This window comes from Taeniopygia guttata, chromosome 31, assembly GCF_048771995.1.
Source record: "Taeniopygia guttata chromosome 31, bTaeGut7.mat, whole genome shotgun sequence".
NCBI lineage: Eukaryota > Metazoa > Chordata > Aves > Passeriformes > Estrildidae > Taeniopygia > Taeniopygia guttata.
The window spans coordinates 3,444,713-3,464,877 of record NC_133056.1 but is presented as its reverse complement, the minus strand read 5'-3'; the positions used below and the strand labels follow the sequence as shown (position 1 = coordinate 3,464,877).

The following is a 20,165-nucleotide window of genomic DNA, read 5'->3' as shown; positions in this document are numbered from 1 at the left end:
ACAGGGAATGGGAATGGGGACAGGGAATGGGAATGGGGACAGGGAATGGGGAATGGGAATGGAGACAGGGACTGGGAGTGGTGACAGAGACAGGGAATGGGGACAGGGACCAGGAATGGGGACAGGGAATAGGACTGGGAATGGGGACAGGGACAGGGAATACGGTACAGGGATCGAGAATGGGGTCCGGATTGGGATGGGAGCAGGACGGGAACGGGATAGGGGGGACATGGGAACAGGCAGGGGCAAGGGGAGTATGGAAGGGGAGTAAGGAATGGGGCAGCCACTGCAGGGGGACCGGGCTATGGGATGGGGACACATGGGGACAGTTCCAGGGCAGGGGGTCCTTGACCAGCTGCCCAGAACCTCCACCAGGGTTTCCCAGTGCAACTGGAGCCGCTCAGCCTGGGGTGCCCAAAGCCCTGAGCAACTCCCAGGTCCCTCCCAGGAACCCTCAAGTCCCTCAAACCCAGCATCCCCCCCATCCCCTGCAAGAACCACCCCCATGTCCCCATCCTTGTCTTAGCTCAACATCTTTATTTTTACCTGCTTTTTAGAGTTTTGAAAGAGCAAAGAGAAATGAAAAGATAATCCAGGCCAGGGGGGCCAGGAGGATGTGGAGCCCCCAGCCAGGTGTCTTCCCAGCATGGATCAGCAGCACCACGGGTCACTGCGGGTCTGCCCACCGGGGCTCACTGGGGATCATCCAGCACGGATCCTCCCGTGGGGGATGGAGCTGGAGCAGCGCACGGAGCTCTTCCCACACTGGGGCACTCGCAGGGCCGCCCTTCGTGGTGCCTCTGCTGGTTTTGGGTCAAGGCTGAGCTGTGTGATGAGCTCTTCCCACACCTGGGACACTCGTAGGGCATGGGGGGACATCACCAGGAACAGGGCTGGGATGTGCCCTGGTGCCTGGGACATCACCAGGAACAGGGCTGGGATGTGCCCTGGTGCCTGGGACATCACCAGGAGCGGGGCTGGGATGTGCCCTGGTGCCTGGGACATCACCAGGAGCGGGGCTGGGATGTGCCCTGGTGCCTGGGACATCACCAGGAACAGGGCTGGGATGTGCCCTGGTGCCTGGGACATCACCAGGAGTGGGGCTGGCTCTGATGCTCTCTGGTGCCTGGGACATGACAAGGGGCGGTGCTGGCTGGGGTTTGTTTGGTGCCTGTGAAATCCCAAGGGCAGTGTCACAGCGGGGCAGCTCTCAGTGTCCCCAGCAGGTCACAGTGTCCAGTGCAGCCCGTGCCAGCGGTCACTGCGCACACGGGGCAGGCTGGGCTGGACAGGGGACGGGGCAGAAACGCTGCCCTGGGACTGGGGTCTCCCCCTGCCTCTGGGGCACCTTGGGCAGGGCACGGGGCTGCTGCTGGGCCAGGGGGACAGGCCGTGTCCCCTGTCCCCTGCTGCTGGGCCAGGGGGACAGGCCGTGCCCCCTGTCCCCTGCTGCTGGGCCAGGGGGATAGGCCGTGCCCCCCGTCCCCTGCTGCTGGGCCAGGGGGACAGGCCGTGCCCCCTGTCCCCTGCTGCTGGGCCAGGGGGACAGGCCGTGCCCCCTGACAGCTGCCCAGGCCCCTCTGGTGCCTGTCCCACATCCCTGTGGCTCCTGTCCCCACCACTCCCCACCACCTTCACTCCCTCCATCAAAGCCCCACTCAACCCCTTCACAGTGACCTCTGGAAAGAAAGAATGAATGAAGGAAAGGAAGTGTTGTCTGTTCACCCTGGATGGATATCAGGCACCCACCAAAGCTGCTCTCTGACTCCCCTCCAGAGATGGACAGGAGAGAGAAAACAGAATGAAGGCTTCATGGGTTGAGCTAAGGACTGGGACAGATCACTCAGCAAATGCCATCATGGGCAAAACATTTTCAAAATTGGAGATATTGATGGAATTTATTGCTATCTGGATCAGGGCAGGACAGTGAGAAGTAAAACAAAGCTTTAAAAACACCTTCTGCCCTTCCCTCCCTCCTTCCCAGCTCTACCTCCCCCCCAGTGGGTGCAGGGAGACAGGGAATGGGGGCTCTGGTCAGTTCATCCCCTGTTGTTTCTCCTGCTGCTCGGGGAGAGGAGTCGTTCCCTGCTGTGCCAGGGGTCCCTCCTGGAGACACTTCTCCATGAACTTCTCCACGGTGAGTTCATCCCACGGACAGCAGTTCTCCACAAACTGCTGCAGCGTGGCTCGCTCTTCCATGGGCTCACAGGTCCTGGCAGGACCCTGCTCCAGCCTGGGCTCCTCTCCAGGGGTTTGCAGGTCCCTGCCAGGTCCCTGCTCCAGCACAGGTTTCTCACGGGGTCGCAGCCTCCGCTCAGGCATCCCCCTGCTCCGGCACGGGCTCCTGCAGGCGCTGCAGGTGCATCTCTGCCCTCCGTGCCCTCCATGGGCTGCAGGGCCCAGCTGCCTCACCAGGGACTGCCCAGGGAATCTCAGGGCAATCAGCTCCAGCAGCTGGAGCAGCTCCTGCCCCTCCTGCCCTGCCCTGCCCTGCCCTGCCCTGCCCTGCCCTGCCCTGCCCTGGGGGTGTGCAGAGCTGCTCCTCTCACATGTCCTCACCCTGCTCCTCCCTGCTCACAGTCACAGCTCCAGGATCACCCATTTTCTTTTTCTTAAATCTCTTATTCCAAAGGCATTACCACCATTTCTAACTGGACCAGCCTTGGCCAGCAGCCGGTCTATCCTGGAGCCGGCTGGAATTGACTCTGTGGGACATGGAGGAGCAGCTGCTCTCACAGAAGGTGCTCCTAGAGCCCCTCCCTTACCAAAACCTGTCCATGCAAACCTGGTATAAGTATGGTAGGGTTTTTATTACCACTAGTAATTCTTATTATTTCTATTATCTCTATTTTTGCTATTAATAGTACAGTTATTATTACTAGTATTTTTGTCTTTTGGACTCTATATTAATAGTGGCTGGATTAGAACTGGAAACAAAGGTACTTCATTGCAAGTAGCAGTTAGAGTTTTGTCAGCCTCTTGCCCTGCCCTGTTCTGTGTCATTGCTGTGTGTGAAACTGCTGCTGCCAGGCCCCTTTTTCCCTGGTTTGGGAAATTCCATGGCATTGCTGACATGTCAGAAAGAGAGGGCTCATTCCATTCAAAGGCATGCCCTTAGCTCTTTGAGTCCCATTGTTGGAAGCTTGTTTTCTAACAGTGTTGACTTTCTCAGCTTTTGTTAATATTTGTGATTTTATACCAAAATTTTCTTGGATGTGATTGTGCAAGATTCTCTAATCAGCTTTCAGTTTGCGGGGCAGGGAGGAGCCGCAGGGGCGTTCCGAGCGCTCCTTCGGGGCAGCATTTTGTCCCGGGCCGGGGAATTCCCGCGGGCCGGGCGGGCCGGGGCCGCTGCCGAGCGCCGCCGCCTTTCCCGGGAGCCGCCGGGCAGAGCTCTGCTCGGGGCTGTGAAAAACACCTTCACTCCGCTGTGAAAATTTAAAGAGTTTAATGCAGGACAAGAGGAGACAAGGGCCAGAGAGCAAAGGTTGTTAGGGCCGGGTGCATCTCGGCACTGAGCCGAGAGCACTCGGTTATCTCCGGAGATACCCCTTGAATACCTTTTCCCTTACACCAGCCTGTTGCATATTCATAGTCCCTTATGCATAGTAAACGTTTTTCCCAAGCTAATTTACATATTCCAAGAACTGTTTATCATGGCTCCTTCTCGGTTCCACCTTTTTAGGGCATGTGTATGCCTTGGTTGTGGTTTTGATCCTTTTCTATCATCATCTTCAGTTTTGGCCCCGGCCCACACTGCCTTCAGACGGTGAGTGCTGATGGTTGGCAGATCTGTACAGGTGTCTTCATGCTGTGCTCACTGGATGTTATCCCATCCAAGCAGGCATTTTAACACAAGCATGCTTCTATCAGCTATGGCACTACTATGTTTGAGCTTAATGAATGAACAACAGAAAAAACAACTATATAACAAAGTTATTGTAACACCACACATATAAAATCCAATTGAATATTTGCAAAAAGCCAATATTATAATATGTATCTATAACAGGGCCGAGGGCCGGGTGCCCACTCGGTGGCTCTGAGACAGCAGATTTTATTCTTTCCTGTTCCCCTGACTCTACCACCATCATATCTAGGAATAGTGCCTGTGGATTTTTTTATTGCTTTCTTGCAATTGTTTTCTTGCATGGTGACTGCCACAATCCTTGCTTTTAGTTTGGCTTTGGCCACAGACTTTCTGAGCCTCCTTTAATAAATCATCTAATAATCTGTCATGCCGATCTTCATTTTTTTCCATTATCTGGCCAAGCACAAAGTTAATCCTTAACAAAGCTTTTCTCACATCAGTCTCAGAATCCACTCCGTAACTCTGCCTCCTATTTCTCCCAAGTCTGTCCAACCACTCAGCCAGAGCCTTCCCCCTCCCCTGCTGTGCCCCAAAAGTCCCTCAGCACTTTGCCCTCGAGATGCTGCCCCCCCTATTCCCCCAACCATCAAATAATGATAGTCATCCATATGTTTTCTCCCCTCCTCATAATTTTGACCCCACTCAGGGGGTGCAGTTGGCATTTTCTCCTCCCTGGGGAGGGCCCTGTGGATTTTCTTTACTCCAGGCTTTTATGCCTGCAATTCTGATCATTTCCCTTTCTTCCAGAGAAAATAGTATCTTTATTATCGATGGTATTTCTTCCCAAGTATAAATGTTTGAACTTAAAAATTGGTCTCATTCTTCAGCAGTGCTTGTGGGATCCTCCAAAATCCCTTTGATTTCCTTTTTAAAATTCCTGACCCCAGAAGTAGTCCAAGGAGCATTCACAAACCCAGTTCCACCCCCTCCCATCGGGACCTCTCTTAGTGGAAATAGATCCATTTCTTTATCCCAGTCTCTTTCTATAACCTTTCTCCCGTGCTGTGAGGAAGAGTCCGGAGAATGTTGCCTCCTAACTGAACTCCCCGTGTTCCTATAAGGGGCATCCTCCAGACAGAAAGAGTTTCTCGGAGCCGGGGCTGCGGTTCCCGGGAACGGAGCTGCGGGCAGGAAGGGGTGAGGGCAGGGCCCAGCGCCGAGCCCTGGTCCTGCAAAGGCGGAGCACGGGCAGGGTGTGCTGCCGGCACCGCCACAGGAGGGGCAGTGCCGGGGGTCCCAGCCGGGAGCGAGCTCGGCCCGCACGCGGTGAAGGGCGGCCGGGCCGGTGGTGCCCAGCAGAGGCAAAGCAGCAGCGGCGGTGCCCAGCGCAGCCGGGACGGGCAAAGCCGCCGGGGCCGGGGCAGAGAAATCAGCCGCGGGAGGAGCGCTCCGGGCCGGGCCGGGCGGAGCGGCGGGAGCCCGGCAGGAGCAGCCGGGCGGGCCGGGGCCGGGGCCGGCCGGGCAGCCGCGAGCAGCGGGACGGGGCCGGGCCCAGAGGCTGCGGGCGGCGGAGCGGGGCCCGGGAGGGCTGCGGCGGGCGGCGGGGCGGGGAGCGGCAGAGCGGCCGCTGCGGGCGGTGGGCTCACAGCCGGGCCAGGAACCGGGGCAGGAGCAGCCGCTGAGAGCAGCGAACCCGCGCCTGGCACGGCAGCGGGGCCGGAGCGGGCGGCGAGCGGGGCCCGGGACAAGCGGCTCGGGCGCGAGTGGTGCGGCGCGAACGGGAGCGGAGGGGCAGAGTCTGTCAACAATCCCACTCCTTTTCTTTTTCTCTTTTTCCCTCGTGCTCCCCTCCCTTTTCTTTCCCTCTTTTTTTTTTTTTTTTTTTTTTTTTTTTTCTCGGAGGTTTCTGATAACTTTAAAGATTTTTATTTTCCTAAAATCTCCTGTCCAACATGTGACATATTCTCTTTCTTCTGAATTAAAAGGTTCATTTGAATTTACAAATACATGGAGAGCCAGACAAATGTAACTTTCAAAAGAGCCATATCTAGGCAAATAAAGATGGTCAGATCTTATTTCCTTTGTTGGCCATTCGAGCGTACAAAATTGTATCATCTTTACCTTGTCCTTTTTTCTGGTACAAGGGGTTTTTTCCCAGTTGACTAACATAACTCCTAGAGGGCTATCTTGGGGTATTTCCGTTGATAATTTTTTACTCCTTTTTTTCTTCCATGCATTCTCCTTACTGGATTTCTGTCCCTTTTTAAAAAATTTCTTTTCCCAAGATCTTATATAATGGTCCTCTGCCTCTGTTTCCCACTTTCTCTAACAACCTGAATACCACCTTCTTTCAACTACACAAAAAGTCCTTTCTCTCACAATACCATTCATCACAATCCACCTCCCTCCAAGGAGATAAAGTAAAGCTCAAAATAAACAATCTACATTACATATACTTCCATTCATCTACATTTACTCACTTTCATTTTTCACTCACTCTCACAACAAGATACCTTTTACTATGTCCGTCATATGTCCATCAGATCATAATGTCCATTACAATGTCCATGCTGTCCATCAGATCATAACCTCCATCTGTGGGTCACACACCAGGGGAACAGAGCGAGGCTGCCTAAATAGGGCAGGACCCGTCTTCTCACCCTGACTCTCCCAAGGCCCCGGCAGAGAGGTGTTAGAAACCATCCTTTGCTACCATAATTGTGAAAAACGCCAATCACTTGGCTTTTAAAATGTAAATAATAATAACATGGTTATTAAAATAGTAATACAATTAGAGTAATAAAAATTTAGAGCTAGGACAATTACAAGACAATAAAAAGCAAAGAATTACGGATGTCCAAATGCTCTCAGGCACTTAAGCCACAACCTTTTGAACTAAGCATACCTTGTGAACTAAGGAATCACCCTTAAAACTACACTCTTGCATATTCATATATACTTCATGGTTATGCATACATTCTATTTAAAAAAAGAAACAATCTATGTCAATTGTTTCCTTTATTCCCCATGGCATCTTCGAGTCTGAGCAAGGCCTGAAGAAATTAGCTTCTTCTGACAAGAAAACCATAAATTCCTCTTCTCCGGAAGATTTAGGTGTTCTGTGATGGTTACGTCAAAGTGAGTATTTCATTCCTTAAAAAAAAAAAAAAACAAAAAAACAACCACATACATAGTTTCTCTTTTAACTACTAAAGCTTCATTTTAACCACAAAACTAAATTTACCATACTATTAAAATGTTAATACAGTACTACTAATAAAGCTAACATAATACATATAGTAACTATCCGCAACGAGCCATATAATATGTGTTTTTAAAGTTGGGTGTCTTCTGGATTATCCCCGGAAAGGGCCCATCTCTGCACAGAGCCACGTTTTTTCATTTGTAAATGAGGTCTTTCTTCCTCTGTCATCTGTGGTTTCTGCAGCCCCGGCTGTGGCATCTGGTCATTTAAATCTTTAGGAATCTTTCTGTACAAGCACAACTGACTTGATGTATATTTTATATAAGCACGAATTATTCCATAACATATATTACAGTGGGGATGCAGAGATCCCCCTGCAGGTCCGTGGGGATGCAGAGATCCCCCTGCAGCCCCTGCTCTGAGTCTTCGGAGTTTTCTGCCAGAAATCTCTCCCCTCCCCCGCTCGCCCACAGGGCTTTGGGCAGGTTTCCCTTTTCGGGGGCAATCAAAGCGAAGCACCGATGCACTAATGAGGGGCAGGAGAAGGGAGGCTCCCGGGCTTCCCGCAGAGCCGGAGGCACGGAAGGCGCAGGGCCGGGAAAGCCGTGGCGGGAGGTGCGGAGAAGTTTGTTTGTGTGGGCAGCTCAATCCCGCCTCGGGCCCGGGCCCGTCCCGGGGCTGTTGCTCATCTCCGGCTTTGCCCTCACGCAGCGCGGGGGGCCCTGAGAGCGCGGGGCGAGTCTGGGCCGTGCGCAGAGCCCGCCCCCAGCTCGCTGCCATTGGCCGCTGGTGCCGTCAGTCGCGGTTGCGGCGCGCTGATTGGTGGGAGCGGGGCGCAGCACGGCCCCGGCGGCGGGCTGAGGGCGGCCGTGGGCGGGCAGCGGCGCCATTGGCGCCGGGAGCGTCTGTGCGGGCCCGGGAGCGGCGGCAGCGGCCGGAGCGCGGTGAGGCGGCGTCGGCGGAGCTCGGAGGCGGCCCCGGCGCAGGTGGGAGCCGCGCTGGGTTCTGCGGGGGCTCGGGGCTGGCTGCGGGCGGAGGGGGCGGCAGGGGGCTGCGGCGGGTCGGTGGTGCCGTGTCCGGCCCGTGCCGGCCCCGGGCTGAGGGCGCGGCGGGAGCGGCTGCCCGCGGTCTCCTTCCCGCCGGGGCCTGGGCAGGAGCCGCTGCCGGAGCAGCGCTGGCTCGGCCCGGCTGCTGTGGGTAGGACAGAGGGGGCTGCCCCGCGGCCGGGAGCGTGCGGGGAAATTCCCGTCGCCGGAGGTTTCTGTGGCCGGAGGAGAGCGAGGAGTCCTGTAAAAGTGACTTTATTGCCGAGCAGGGGGAGAGGCCGTGGGGCGTTTGCCGTGCGCTCTCTGCCATGGTTGTAGTCCGCAGCCTCCTTTTTATCCTCATTTTCCCGGCCGCATCTCCCTCTGCCTTTGCCCACGGGCTGTGGTCCTTGGAAGGTTCAGACTTCCCGATGCGCCTGCTGCCTGTCCTCGTTAATATGCACCCTCCTTTTGTATAACAGCCGATATTCATGGCTCTGTTAAGCCTTTGTTCTCCTGGAAGTTCGGGAATTTAGCGGGACTTTGAGCAGCTGTGTCAATTTGTGACATTTATTGGAACTAATGGTTTCTCTCATGACTTCCTTATCTACAAGTTCCTGCCCCTATCTCCCCCGCAATTCACTCATTGCCTTTTTTTTTTTGTTTGTTTGTTTGGTTTTTTTTTGTTTTGTTTTGTTTTTGTTTTCCATGGATCCTCTTTGGTTTTGGGATTATTCTCGGTGCCCTCATTCCCTGTCCTTTTGTAGCCGTTTGTGGATCAGGAGGCCTGGCTGCCACCTGCATCCCCTGGCTCAGCTGCTGGATGAGCTGCACTGCCAAGGTGTGGAGCATGGTAAAAAGATGAGAGTTGGTGCAGCACAGAAGAGGAGAAGCGGCATTCGTTTAACCCCTGGTGTGCCGGGAGCCACGAAAGCGTGTCCCATTCCCATCCTTTCCATGTTTGGACCAATACATAAACTGCTCTCCTATTTCCTTTGTTATCTTTCTCAGCACTTTTCCTTTGTTGTCTCTTTGCCAACAGCAGTTTGAGCCATTTGGTTTTTCACAAACTCCTGTTTTTTCTGCTCACAGATAACCTGATCCCATCCCCATGTGAAATGTTGTGTTCCTCTTTCAGTGGATTGGTCAGCAGGAAGGTCAGGAGCTGGAGCTGTCTGGTTGGTTCTTCTTTTGAGGACAGCTTGTAATCTAATGATGCCATTGAAATTATAAAAGGGTTCTTTGCTTCCTGATATGAATTGGTTTGGGTTCCCAGGGGCTGGTCCGTGGTGTTGTAGGATTTTTTCTGGCGGCTCTTCATCTTTTCCCCATTTCCGGGTGCTCCCTCAAGCTGGGGCTGCATGAATGACTGCATTTTTCTAAATACATCATCAAATACTTGAATTCCAACTAATTTCCCTGAACTTGTTCTAGCAAAAGCCCCAGTGCTCTGATACACCCTGTACAGCACAGACAGTGGCAGCAGATGTTGGAGTGGGCAGGGGGATGATCCCCCCTTATTTTAGTGAAGTTTTCACAACATTCTCCATTTGCTGTTTCCCTTTGCAGCCTCAGCCATTTCTGTTTCAGAGTCAGATCCTCACCATGGGCTCTGCCTTCAGCCGTGCAGATTCCATCTGTGCAAGCAGGCAGAGCTTGGGGTGAGGGGCAGAGGGAATCAGCCAATTCCTGCCCCAGGCCAGAAGAGCCAGGTACATTGTCCCCACTCTGCCCCGGCAGTGTTAATTTGCATTTCTAAAGCTCCTCTCCTGGGTGCCTGTTTATGAGTTAAGGGGGTCACTTTTGAATCTCTTCTAGTTTTGCAAAATGCAGCCAGAAGCTGAACATCGAAGAACCCAGACCAAAATTTTGGTATCTCTAAGAGCCACACAGAAACATACACAAAAAAAAATCTTGATGGCCCAAGAATTTCTTTGGCGTGGCCCTATTTAACATTCACCTACAATTCCAATTTCTTTTCTGAAAGAAAATTTCTTTTCTGAGTCCGAAAAGCCACAGCTGAGGCATCAATATTTTTGGTTTTTCATTTTCTCAAGTTTTATTCACTTTCTCCTGTCCATACCACAGCATGGAGGCTGTCTGGGGTTACAAAGTCCTACAATGTTCTGGCTGGAAGAGAGAATCCTCAATCCAGCCTGTGTAATTCCCTATTAATTCTCAGACTTGTCTCTGCTCCTTTTTTCTCCTGGATAACGTTACTTCTGAGATTGCCCACACCTTCTCTTGGTCATTCAACCACGTAACTTCAGTCAAAATATGTCCCAAATATTTAACGTTTTTCTCCACCATTTGCACTTCTTGCCTTTATACTCAAAAGTTGTTTTTTATCTAGAAAATTCAGCCATTTCACAGAGGCTTTGTCTTCCACTTGTTCTTGTCCTCCTCATTGGAGCCATCAGATTCCCTGAGTGGCAGGACAGGAGTGCTGTAGGGAGACATCCCTGGCTCCAAGAGCCCTGCCTTTAGCAGGGACTCCATACCAGGCTGTGAGCCCTTCCTTCCCTCCCCTGGAACAGGGTGTTGCTTGTCCTGGTTGCTTCCAAGTAATTTGGAGAGGCTCCACATCAAATTTTCCCTCTGGGGCTGCCCACACCTCTGGGTTCCCTTCAGCACAGGCCTTGCCAGACATTTGACACAAAGGTACAGCAGCAATAGCCTCTGTATCACCTTTTACAATATTACAATGCCACCATCGAATTCCTTCCTAATTAATTACAATCACAGCAGGAAGAGAAAGAAATTAGTTTATTTCAAACCTATCCCCCACAGCTCCTGATTGAACAAATGACACCAGCTCAGCTTTCCCATTTATTCCCTTAATAATGAAAACATTCCTTTACAATGTTCCCCCCTTAGGTGTAAGATTCAGAGTGGATGGAGAGGCCCCTGTGTCCATCAGGAGAGGCCTCCTCTGGATGCAGACCCAGCCTGGATGTTCTCCAGGGCTGCAGTGTGGTGGGTCCCCGGTGGGATGGGAGCTCAGAGAGCCCTGACAATCCATGTCCATGCAGGGGTGGCCTCGCTCCTCCTGAGGGTGCTGCTGTCTGTGCTTGCAGTGTCCTTGTGGGCTGCAGCTGGAGCCCCGACTCCTTCCCAGGGGCTGTTTGGGTGGGCTCTGCCCTGGCCAGGAGGGCAATGCCTCTGCCAGGTGCTTGTGGCCGACGCCGTCCCCTGGGTGCTGGGGCCCCCTTGGGCCCTGGGGTTGGTCCCTCAGGGGCTGTGGGAACTCTGCCGTGGCCTTTGCCTTCAGCTTGGCCTTTTGCTCATCCCTCCTTGCCTTCAGCTGCTGTGCCTTTGTGCCCAAGTGCTGCAGGGCCTTCTTCTGCCACTCCTGCAGCCCCGGTCACTGCCTGTGGGTGCTCATCCTCTGAGAGCTGCTGAGCTTTCTGCAAAATCTTTCCTTTCTGCAGGGACCCAAACCAAATCCTTTCACAGAAAATCCTGATCCTTCATGTACCATCATGTCATGTTTTGATGCTGGCACAATGCCTGTGTCCCCATGGAAATCCAGCTTCCCAAATAAGTGCTGTGAGATGCAATAAGGAACAGAGCAGAGCAGGCCTAAGCTTAGAAATAAAGGAGAAAGAACTTTATTAAGCTACTACTATAATAAAAGATACACACTACATCCAGAATTAAGACCTTCCAAAACATTCCTCCTCCCTGCACCCAAACTCCAACAAATCACAGTGGGACACAACTTGGACCCTTAATCAGGTCATCACCTTTCAGATAATCAATACTCAGTCTATCAGGGGAGAGAGGAGTCTCTCTTGCACCACAGACCCCCAGGAAACACAATTGCCACCTCTCGTGTTTCCATGTCACACATGGCACTGCCCAGAGAGAATGTGCCCGTGTGACACTCTCCTTGCCATGTCACAGTGCCCTCACCGCCGTGCATGGACAGACTGCTCATAGGGCTCCTTTAAGGATGCTTTGCCAAGGACCAAAAGAAACAACAGTTCACTTTTCATTTTGGGAACAGTCCCCACCCATTTTCCTCCTCCCCTGGGGCTGAGGGTGCAAATGGAGATCTTCTTCCTGAAGACAGAGGGCATCACCACACCCTCCTCAGCTTTCCTCTGTTCACTCCATTCCTGTGCTGGAATTTGCTGAAGCAGGTCTCTTGGCTCACCATTGCATCCCCCTAAAGATGCAGTCTCTGTTGCAGGAGAAACTGGCTCAGTCAATGGCTTACAAGAAAAGTCCAGCCAAAAGCCATTCCATCATCTCCCCCCCAACCTTCTTTCCCTAACATCTCAGGTCCCAGAGTGTCTCTTTTCTCTTTCAAGGTGAGGAGGAGTAATATTTCACAAAGCTTTCATTTCCCAGGAAAGGGTTAAAAGTCTTGGACTCCCCTGACTGCTGAAAGCTCAGCCCAGACCCCAACTCCCAGGGCTGGGCACCTTCCCCCCCTTCTCCTTCTCCTCTGCCAGTGAATTTCCAGGTGCCTTCAGGCTCTCTGTCTGTTTCCCTCCGGTGGTGTGGGGCCGGGGGGAACAAAGACATCTCAGGTTTCCTCCCCCTGGCCAGGGCTTCCATTCCCCCACCCAGCCCGTGGTGGGCGGGGAGAGTCTGCACTCTGCAGAGACAGTTCTGCTGGGAGTTCTTGCTTTGAACCCTGTGTTCTCAGAGGCGTGCCCGTGCCTTCAGTGGCCACTCCCGGTGCCAATATCCAAACCTGACCACTGATTGCTTTGAGACCGGCTGCCTGAGAAAATTCACTTCTATGTCCAACCATGAAAATCTGCGTTTCCAGAGGTTCCTTTGTTTTGCTCCTTGTGCTCAGGGTCCCCTGCACAGCCCGTGTGGCAGAGCCGGTGCCTGTCCTGCCGCAGTGTCCAAAGGCGGCCCCCCCGGCGGGCAGGGCCGGCAGCTCCCCGGGGCCGGGCAGCGGCCGGGGCGTCCCGCAGCCTCCTGGGGGCCGGGGGCCACTGCCGGCCCTGCCCGGGGCTGGTGGGGTCAGGCAGCGCCCGGCGCTGAGCCCCGGCTGCCCCACAGCCCCGGCCCGGCCCCGCAGCTCCCCACAGGCCCCCAGCCCTGCTCCCGGTCCCGCACCTCTGCGCCCGCTGCTGCCGCTGCCCACCACAGAGAAACCCCTGACATCCTGACCTCCTGCTTTTCCTCTCCTGGAAACTGGGAATTCAAAGTATCAGCTGGCAAATTGTCAGGATAAGACCCTGCTGAAAAACATCCCAATCCTGAGTATTTTTCTCTTCCTCCTCTTTGCCATCATCCTTTTTCTTACCACATAGATTCCTCCTGCTGCTTCTTGCCTGAACCATATTGCTGCACACTCCCCTTCACCTGATCCCTTCCCAGCACACCAACACCCTCCATCCCCTGTTGTCCAAATCCCTTCTCCACTTCCCTTATTGCCCCCCTGGGTGTCCATGTCCTTTATTACCTCTGGGGGAATGTGCAAACTACCTCAGCATTCTCCCAAGGGACCCTTCAGAGACATTTTGGGGTCATCATCCCTTTGGCCAGGACCCCTCCCTGGCTTTCCCTTTTCTCCGCTCCATGGGTGCCCTGCCATGTTCACTCCCCGAAGATCCCAGGGCACTCACTGATGAGATTTTCAGTGCTCTCTCCCTGCTGACTCTTCACAGACCCCCCTGATGTGTCACTCGTCTGTCTCCTGGTCACTCCCGGGTCCCCAATCAATCCCCGGTGCCGCCGCCAGCCAAGGGAGCCGATCACCCAAAGTGGGTGAGGCACCTTCAGCTGCACTCCCTGCCCCAGGGTGTGCGGAAAAATTGACATCACCAGAGGATTCTGTCCACAAAGCAGACAGAGGAGTCCTGTGAAACTAATTTCATTCCTAAAAATGGGAGAGGCCATGGGACATTCCCCATGGGATCTCTCCAGTTGTTGGAGGACACAGCCTCCTTTTCATCCTAATTCTCCTGGCCACATCTCCCTCTGCTTTCCCCATTGGCTGAAGTATTTGAGAGCTACAGACTTCCCAATCCACCTTCTGCATACCCAACTTAATATGCTCCCTGCTTTTATATAGCAAATGATATTCATGGCTCTGTTAAGTCTTTGTTGTTCTTCTGGAAGTTCATGAACTGAGCAGGGCCTTGGCTGAGCAGCAGTCTGTGTCGTCAATTAATAACATTTTCTGAAACCGATTCCTTCTCCTGTCACTCCCTTGTTTACAGCTCCCTGGCCCTCTGAGCCTTCCCCCTCGGCCCCATCGCCCCCCGAGGGGAATTTGGGGAGGTGGGAGTGGGGCAGCGCCAAGGCCGGGCCCCCCCGCGCTGTCCTGGCAGGAGCGGCTGCAGTGGGGACCGAGTGCGGGCGGGAGCGGCCGAGAGCCCAGCGCTGCCCCAGCCCGACCTGCCCCAGCTCCATCCCTGCCCCTCGGCTGGGATGCTGTGGGTCTGGGGGGAAGAGGGAGCCGGCAGTGGGTGCTGGGCCTGGGGGCAGGAGGAGAAGGGAAGGAGAACCAGGCTTGAAGAACAGAATGGTCAAACGATGCAGGTGGCAGGAGAAGGTGGGATTGTGCAGGAGAAGGAGGAATAGCAGGAGAAAGAGGAGTGTGAGGAAGAGGAGAGACACAGGAGGAGGAGGAGGAGCAGAAAGAGGAAGCAGCAGAAGGTTCCACCCCTCCCTCTATCTGCAGCCTCCCTCCAGCCCCAGGAGCACTGCTCCCCCCACATGCAGCAGGTGACTGTGGAGGGGGATCCAGGATTTTCCCAGGGTGAATCTTGGTGTTTCTGAGCTTTCTTGGGCTAAATGTTGGTGCTTTGGTTTTATGTGGCAGCTGAATCTTTATGTTTTGGAGGAGGTTTTTGCTGACTTGTGATGTTTGGGGAGTTTTTGATCTGTATCTTGAAGTTTGTGGGATTTTTGGGCTAAATCTTGGTGTTTTGGAGGTTCTTACAGACATAAGATTCCCAATGACTTCCTGAGATGAACTTGGGCAAGGAGGAATCTCCAGTCCAAGGTGCTCTCCTCTGGTTTTTTTTCCCCAAACCAGGATTTTTCATTCCCTGGGCGTGTCTGGATGGAGGAGGAGGAAAAGCCCCGGAGATGCTGCAGGAGGAGGAGCTGCAAACCCAGCCCAGGGAGCTGCGGGGAGGAAAGAGCCCCCCTGAGCCAGGAAGGCGGGCGGAGATCCAGCCGGAGCTGGGAGCTGGTGGAGAAGCCTCATGGCAGGGAGAAGCCCCACAAGTGCTTGGAATGTGGGCAGGGTTTCAGCTGGAGATCCAGCCTGATCGTGCACCAGAGGATCCACACTGGGGAGAGGCCCTACGAGTGTGGGAAGTGTGGGAAGGGTTTCAGACAGAGGGGTGGCCTGATCGAGCACCAACGGATCCACACTGGGGAACGGCCCTATGAGTGCTTGGAATGTGGGAAGAGCTTTGGGCGGAGCTCACACCTGAGAACACACCAGCACATCCACACTGGGGAGGGGCCCTACGAGTGTCCCCAGTGTGGGAAGAGGTTTCAGACCAGCTCCAGTGTCCTCCTACATGAGCGGAGTCACACAGAGGAGAGGCCCTTCCGCTGCCCCGACTGCAGGAAGGGCTTCAAGCACAACTCCAGCCTCACCGTGCACCAGCGCATCCACACCGGGGAGAGGCCCTACAAGTGTGGGGAGTGTGGGAAGAGCTTCTTCAGGAGCTCAAACTTGACCCAGCACCAACGGAGGCACCACTAAGGGAAGCCCTGTGAGTGCCCCGAGTGAGGGAAGAGCTTGGAGTGAGGGAAGAGAGTGAGGGAAGAGCTTGGAGTGAGGGCAGAGAGTGAGGGAAGAGCTTGGAGTGTGGGAAGAGCTTGGAGTGAGGGAAGAGAGTGAGGGAAGAGCTTGGTGCGCTGCTGCAGCTCCATCCCCCATGGGAGGATCCGGGCTGGATGATCCCCAGTGACCCCCGTTGGGCAGAGCCCTGGTGCCCCCGTATGGGGAATAAAACAGAGAGTAAAGCAATGGAGCACATAAAGGGCCCGATATCTGAGGCCTGACTGAGCAGAAACTGTGGGAGACACAGACACAGTTTAAGTCTCCCTGGGCAAGAAGTGACCGAGCAACGTGGTGTGAGACTTTGTGATAAAATAATGTTACCAGGTGATGTCATGTCACGAAGAATGTGTAACCAATGGGAAATTGTACCAAAAACAGAGCCCTAAATAAGGACCCTAGAAGTAAATCCCTGTATAAAAAACTGGTACACACAATAAAATTGGCTTTGGTCTAAACTCGGATGTCCCCGTCTCTCCCAGGTGGATATCCCTGTTGTGGGTGATCCCCGTTGGGTGGGGGGAAGGTGTTGGAGGATTTCTTTCCCTTCTCCTCGTGCTGCCGTGGTTTGGTTGGTAATAAATTCCCTCCCTGTGCCCGGGCTGGGTCTGTTGTCCCCGTGCCGCTGCTCGGGGCGGGATCTCTCCCGTTCCTTCTCTGCACTCCCGGGCCTCTCCTCAGCCAATGAGAGAATGCGGTGGACACGAGTCAGCCAATCAGAGAGAGCGGCGCTGATGACTCAGCAGTTGCCGGGCAGACCCGCAGCAGGCAGTGTTCCCCACCCGGACCCCGCCCTCCCTGCCCAGTGCCGGCCCCGCCGTGGGGTCCCCCCAAGTCCCTCCCCAGTGCCCCCCATAAACTGGGCTGGGTTTAACTGGGAAGCGTTACTGGGAACACTGGGAGCAGGCGGGCAGGGGCAGAGTGACAGCAGGGCTGGGGGTACACAGGACCCCCCAAAATCAGCGTGGGGATGGAGCAGGATCCCGGCTGGGCCCGAGGCCACGGGGAAGCTCTGCGGCCGCCGGCGGCTAAGGAGATCTGTGGGCAGAGAAAAGGGGGTGACACCGGGCTGGGGGCCCCGGGGGGAGCACCCACAGTCTTGGGGAGAGGGGACACGACCCCTGGGACCCCCCTTGACCCACTTGCACAGGTAGAACCCGAGCCCCAGAGCCAGGAAGACGAGGCCCAACACGAAACCCTCAGTGCCTGACAGCATCTTGCCGCAGGCGGCATCTCTGAGGGGTCCGCAGGGGTCAGGACCCCCCAAAAGCTCTCACAGGCACCCAAGCCCCTCCAAGCACCCTCCTGGTCGCTCCCAGCCCACTCAGGATCCCCTGAAACCTCCCTCTTTATCCCTTCCTCACCTCCCCTGCACCCACCAAAGCCCCTCCTGTCCCTCTCAGGATCCCACAACCCCCTTCCAGTTGCCCCCTGCTGCCCCAGGACCCCCAAACCCTCTCCCAGTCCCTTTCCAGCCCCACCAGGATTCACCCAGACCCCTCCCAGTCTCCTCCCAGCACAACCAACCTCATCCCAATCTCTGCTTTTCCATCCCCAATCTCCTTCCAGCCCCCCAGGCTCACTCACATCCCTCCCAGTCACACCCAGCACCCCCAAACTCCTTCCCAGTGTCCACCAGGACCCCCAGAACCCCATCCCACCCTCCCCAGTATCCTCCAAACCCCTTCTTAGCCCTTCCAAACCCCCAACCTCCTCTCCCAATTGAAACCAGGCTCTCTCCAACTCCCTCCCAGTTGCTCCCAGCACCTCCCAGTGGCTCTCCCAGTACCCCGAATTCCTTCCCTCTCCCCCAGTTCCGGCTCAGGGGATGCTCCAGGCTGACGTGCTCCACCTGGCAGGTGGAGGTGAGCTCGCCCCGGGTTGGGGTTTCCAGCAGGACCAGGAGCTGGTGGGTCCAGTCCCCGTTGGGGACCACATCGGTGGCAGCCACAGAGAGCTCCTGCTGGCCCTGGAACCACCTCAGCCGGGCGTGGGCAGGGTAGAAATCCACCAAGGAGCAGAGCAGGCGGCCGGGGCCGGGCTGGGAGCTCGAGGGCACCAGCGAGATGGACACGCTGGGGGCATTGGGAGAGAGCGGGGACACACTGGGATCAGCTGTGGGGAACTGGGAGAGAGAGGGGAGGGGTGGTCTGGCCTTGGGGCAGACTGGGAATGGACTGGGAGGGACTGGGAAGGACTGGGATGACACTCAGAAAGATGGGAGGGGATGGGGGGCACTGGCAGATGGGGGGCACTGGAGGGGAACTGGGAATGGGCTGGGAAGGAGTGGGAGGGACTGGGGCGGCACTGGGAGGAACTGGGAATGAAGTGCGCGGCACCGGGAGGAACTGGGAATGAAGTGCGCGGCACCGGGAGGAACTGGGAATGAAGTGCGCGGCACCGGGAGGAACTGGGAATGAAGTGTGCGGCACTGGGAGGAACTGGGAATGAAGTGTGCGGCACTGGGAGGAACTGGGAATGAAGTGCGCGGCACCGGGAGGACGAGTCCAGTGCGGGGCGCGCGGCGCTGCGGGTCTGCCTGGCAACTGATGAGTCATCACAGACTCGCGCTCTGATTGGCTGACAGGCGGCAGCGCCACGCCAGGCTGAGATGGACAGCCGGGAGGCACTGGGAGAGACTGGGATGGACTGGGAGAGCCACGGGGGGCAGTGGCAGGGACAGAAGGTCTCGGGGATGGGCACAAGGAGGGCTGAGGGCTCTGGGGCGATTCCCAGGGAGGTTTTAAGGAACTCCAGGGCCATTGCCAGGGCAGGGCCCGAGGGGACACGCTCTGCCCCACGCTCACATCGGCGCTCCGTGAGGAACGGGCTGAGATACTCGTAGTTGTACCGGCAGAACCAGTCCACCGCAGTCCTTCTCTGCTCCATAACGTGTGGGTCGTTGTTGCAGTACCTGGCTGCTGTCTCCCCATAAGGGGTGAACCCTAAAAAGTGCCCCGCGTCGCTGTCGAACATCGCGTACTGCTCCCGATTGTAGGTGAACCTCCTCAGGCACCTCACCTTCTCCGTGCTGTTCACGAAGTGACACTCGGACTTTCCCATTTACTAGAACACCCCTGTGTGTGCAGGACACAGGTCCGGGGGTGCTCCCCCAGCACCCCCAGAGCTCCGGGATCCACTCCGGATCCCCACTGTGCCCCAGGGCCGCCATGGATCCCTCCTGCCCACGCTGCCACTTCCTCTTTGCCACGCTTTCCCCATTTCCCCTTCCACACCCTCTCACCTGCCACCCCCAGCCTCTCCCCAAATGAGTTCTGGGGTCCCATTTACTCCTTTTCCTCTTTCCCAACCTTTTAAACACAATTTTCCAAAGCCCAGCCCCCCCTCCCGCTCAGTTTTGGGGTCCTACTCTCCCTTTTCTCCACTATCCCACCCTCTCCCGCCCCTTCCTCACCTGCCCCCGATCCTCAGCCCCTCCCGCTCTGCCTTTCGGGGTCCCCTCCTCCTCCCGCTGCAATTTCGGGCTCCCAGCGCCCCCTTTTCCCCCTTGTGGCCGCTGTCCCAGCGCCTCCCGGCCCCGCTCAGCCGAGAGCTCCGCGGAGCAGCGCGGGCCGGGAGCGGCAGCCCCGGAGCGGCCGCGCTGCGCTGCAGCCCCGGCCCGGAGCTCTCCTCGGCTCCCGGCGCTGCCGGCACCGCCTGCCGAGGCTCCGCCGCGCCCGGAGCAGCCGCGCGGGGCCGGAAATGGAACCGAGGGGTCCTGGGGGGGACAAGGAGCGGGAGAGATCCCGCAGCAAATCCGGCACGGGCACAACAGACCCAGCCCGGGCACAGGGAGGGAATTTATTACCAACCAATCACACCAGGACACGGAGAGGGGAAAGAAATCCCTGCAACACCTTCCCCCCACCCAACGGGGATCACCCAGAGCGGGGACACCAGGGCCCTGCCCAACGGGGGTCACTGGGCATCATCCAGCCCGGATCCTTCCACGGGGGATGGAGCTGGAGCAGCGCACGAAGCCCTTCCTGCACTCGGGACACCCACAGGTGTTCCACACCTGGTGTGGAAGTGCTGGTGAGTGACGATCTCTGAATTCCGCCTGAAACTCTTCTGACATTCCAAGCACCCATAGGGCCGTTCCCCAGTGTGGATCCTGTGGTGCTTGGTGAGGTCGCAGTTCCCACTGAAGCTCTTCCCACACTCCCCACACTCACAGGGCCTCTCCCCAGTGTGGATGTTCTGGTGTTCCATCAGGGTGGAATTGCAGCTGAAACCCTTCCCACATTCCAAGCACTTGTGGGGCTTCTCCCCAGTGTGGATCCTCTGGTGCCGGATCAGGTTGGAGCTCCAGCTGAAACCCTTCCCACATTCCAAGCACTTGTGGGGCTT

General features: G+C 55.9%; 1 protein-coding gene across 1 annotated transcript in view; it reads right to left on the bottom strand.

Annotated features, from left to right (window-relative positions):
• The window catches only part of LOC140681054 (class II histocompatibility antigen, B-L beta chain-like), a 33,740-nt gene extending 14,862 nt beyond the window's left edge, over nt 1–18,878 (bottom strand). Inside the window, exons 1-4 of the mRNA XM_072920252.1 lie at nt 18,623–18,878; nt 18,113–18,122; nt 17,626–17,890; nt 17,037–17,051 (exon numbers count right to left, since the gene is read on the bottom strand). Of these exons, the coding sequence (XP_072776353.1) occupies nt 17,037–17,051; nt 17,626–17,890; nt 18,113–18,122; nt 18,623–18,878 (546 nt within the window). The remainder of the gene's footprint in view (nt 1–17,036; nt 17,052–17,625; nt 17,891–18,112; nt 18,123–18,622) is intronic.
• Between the last annotated feature and the right edge of the window lie 1,287 nt (nt 18,879–20,165).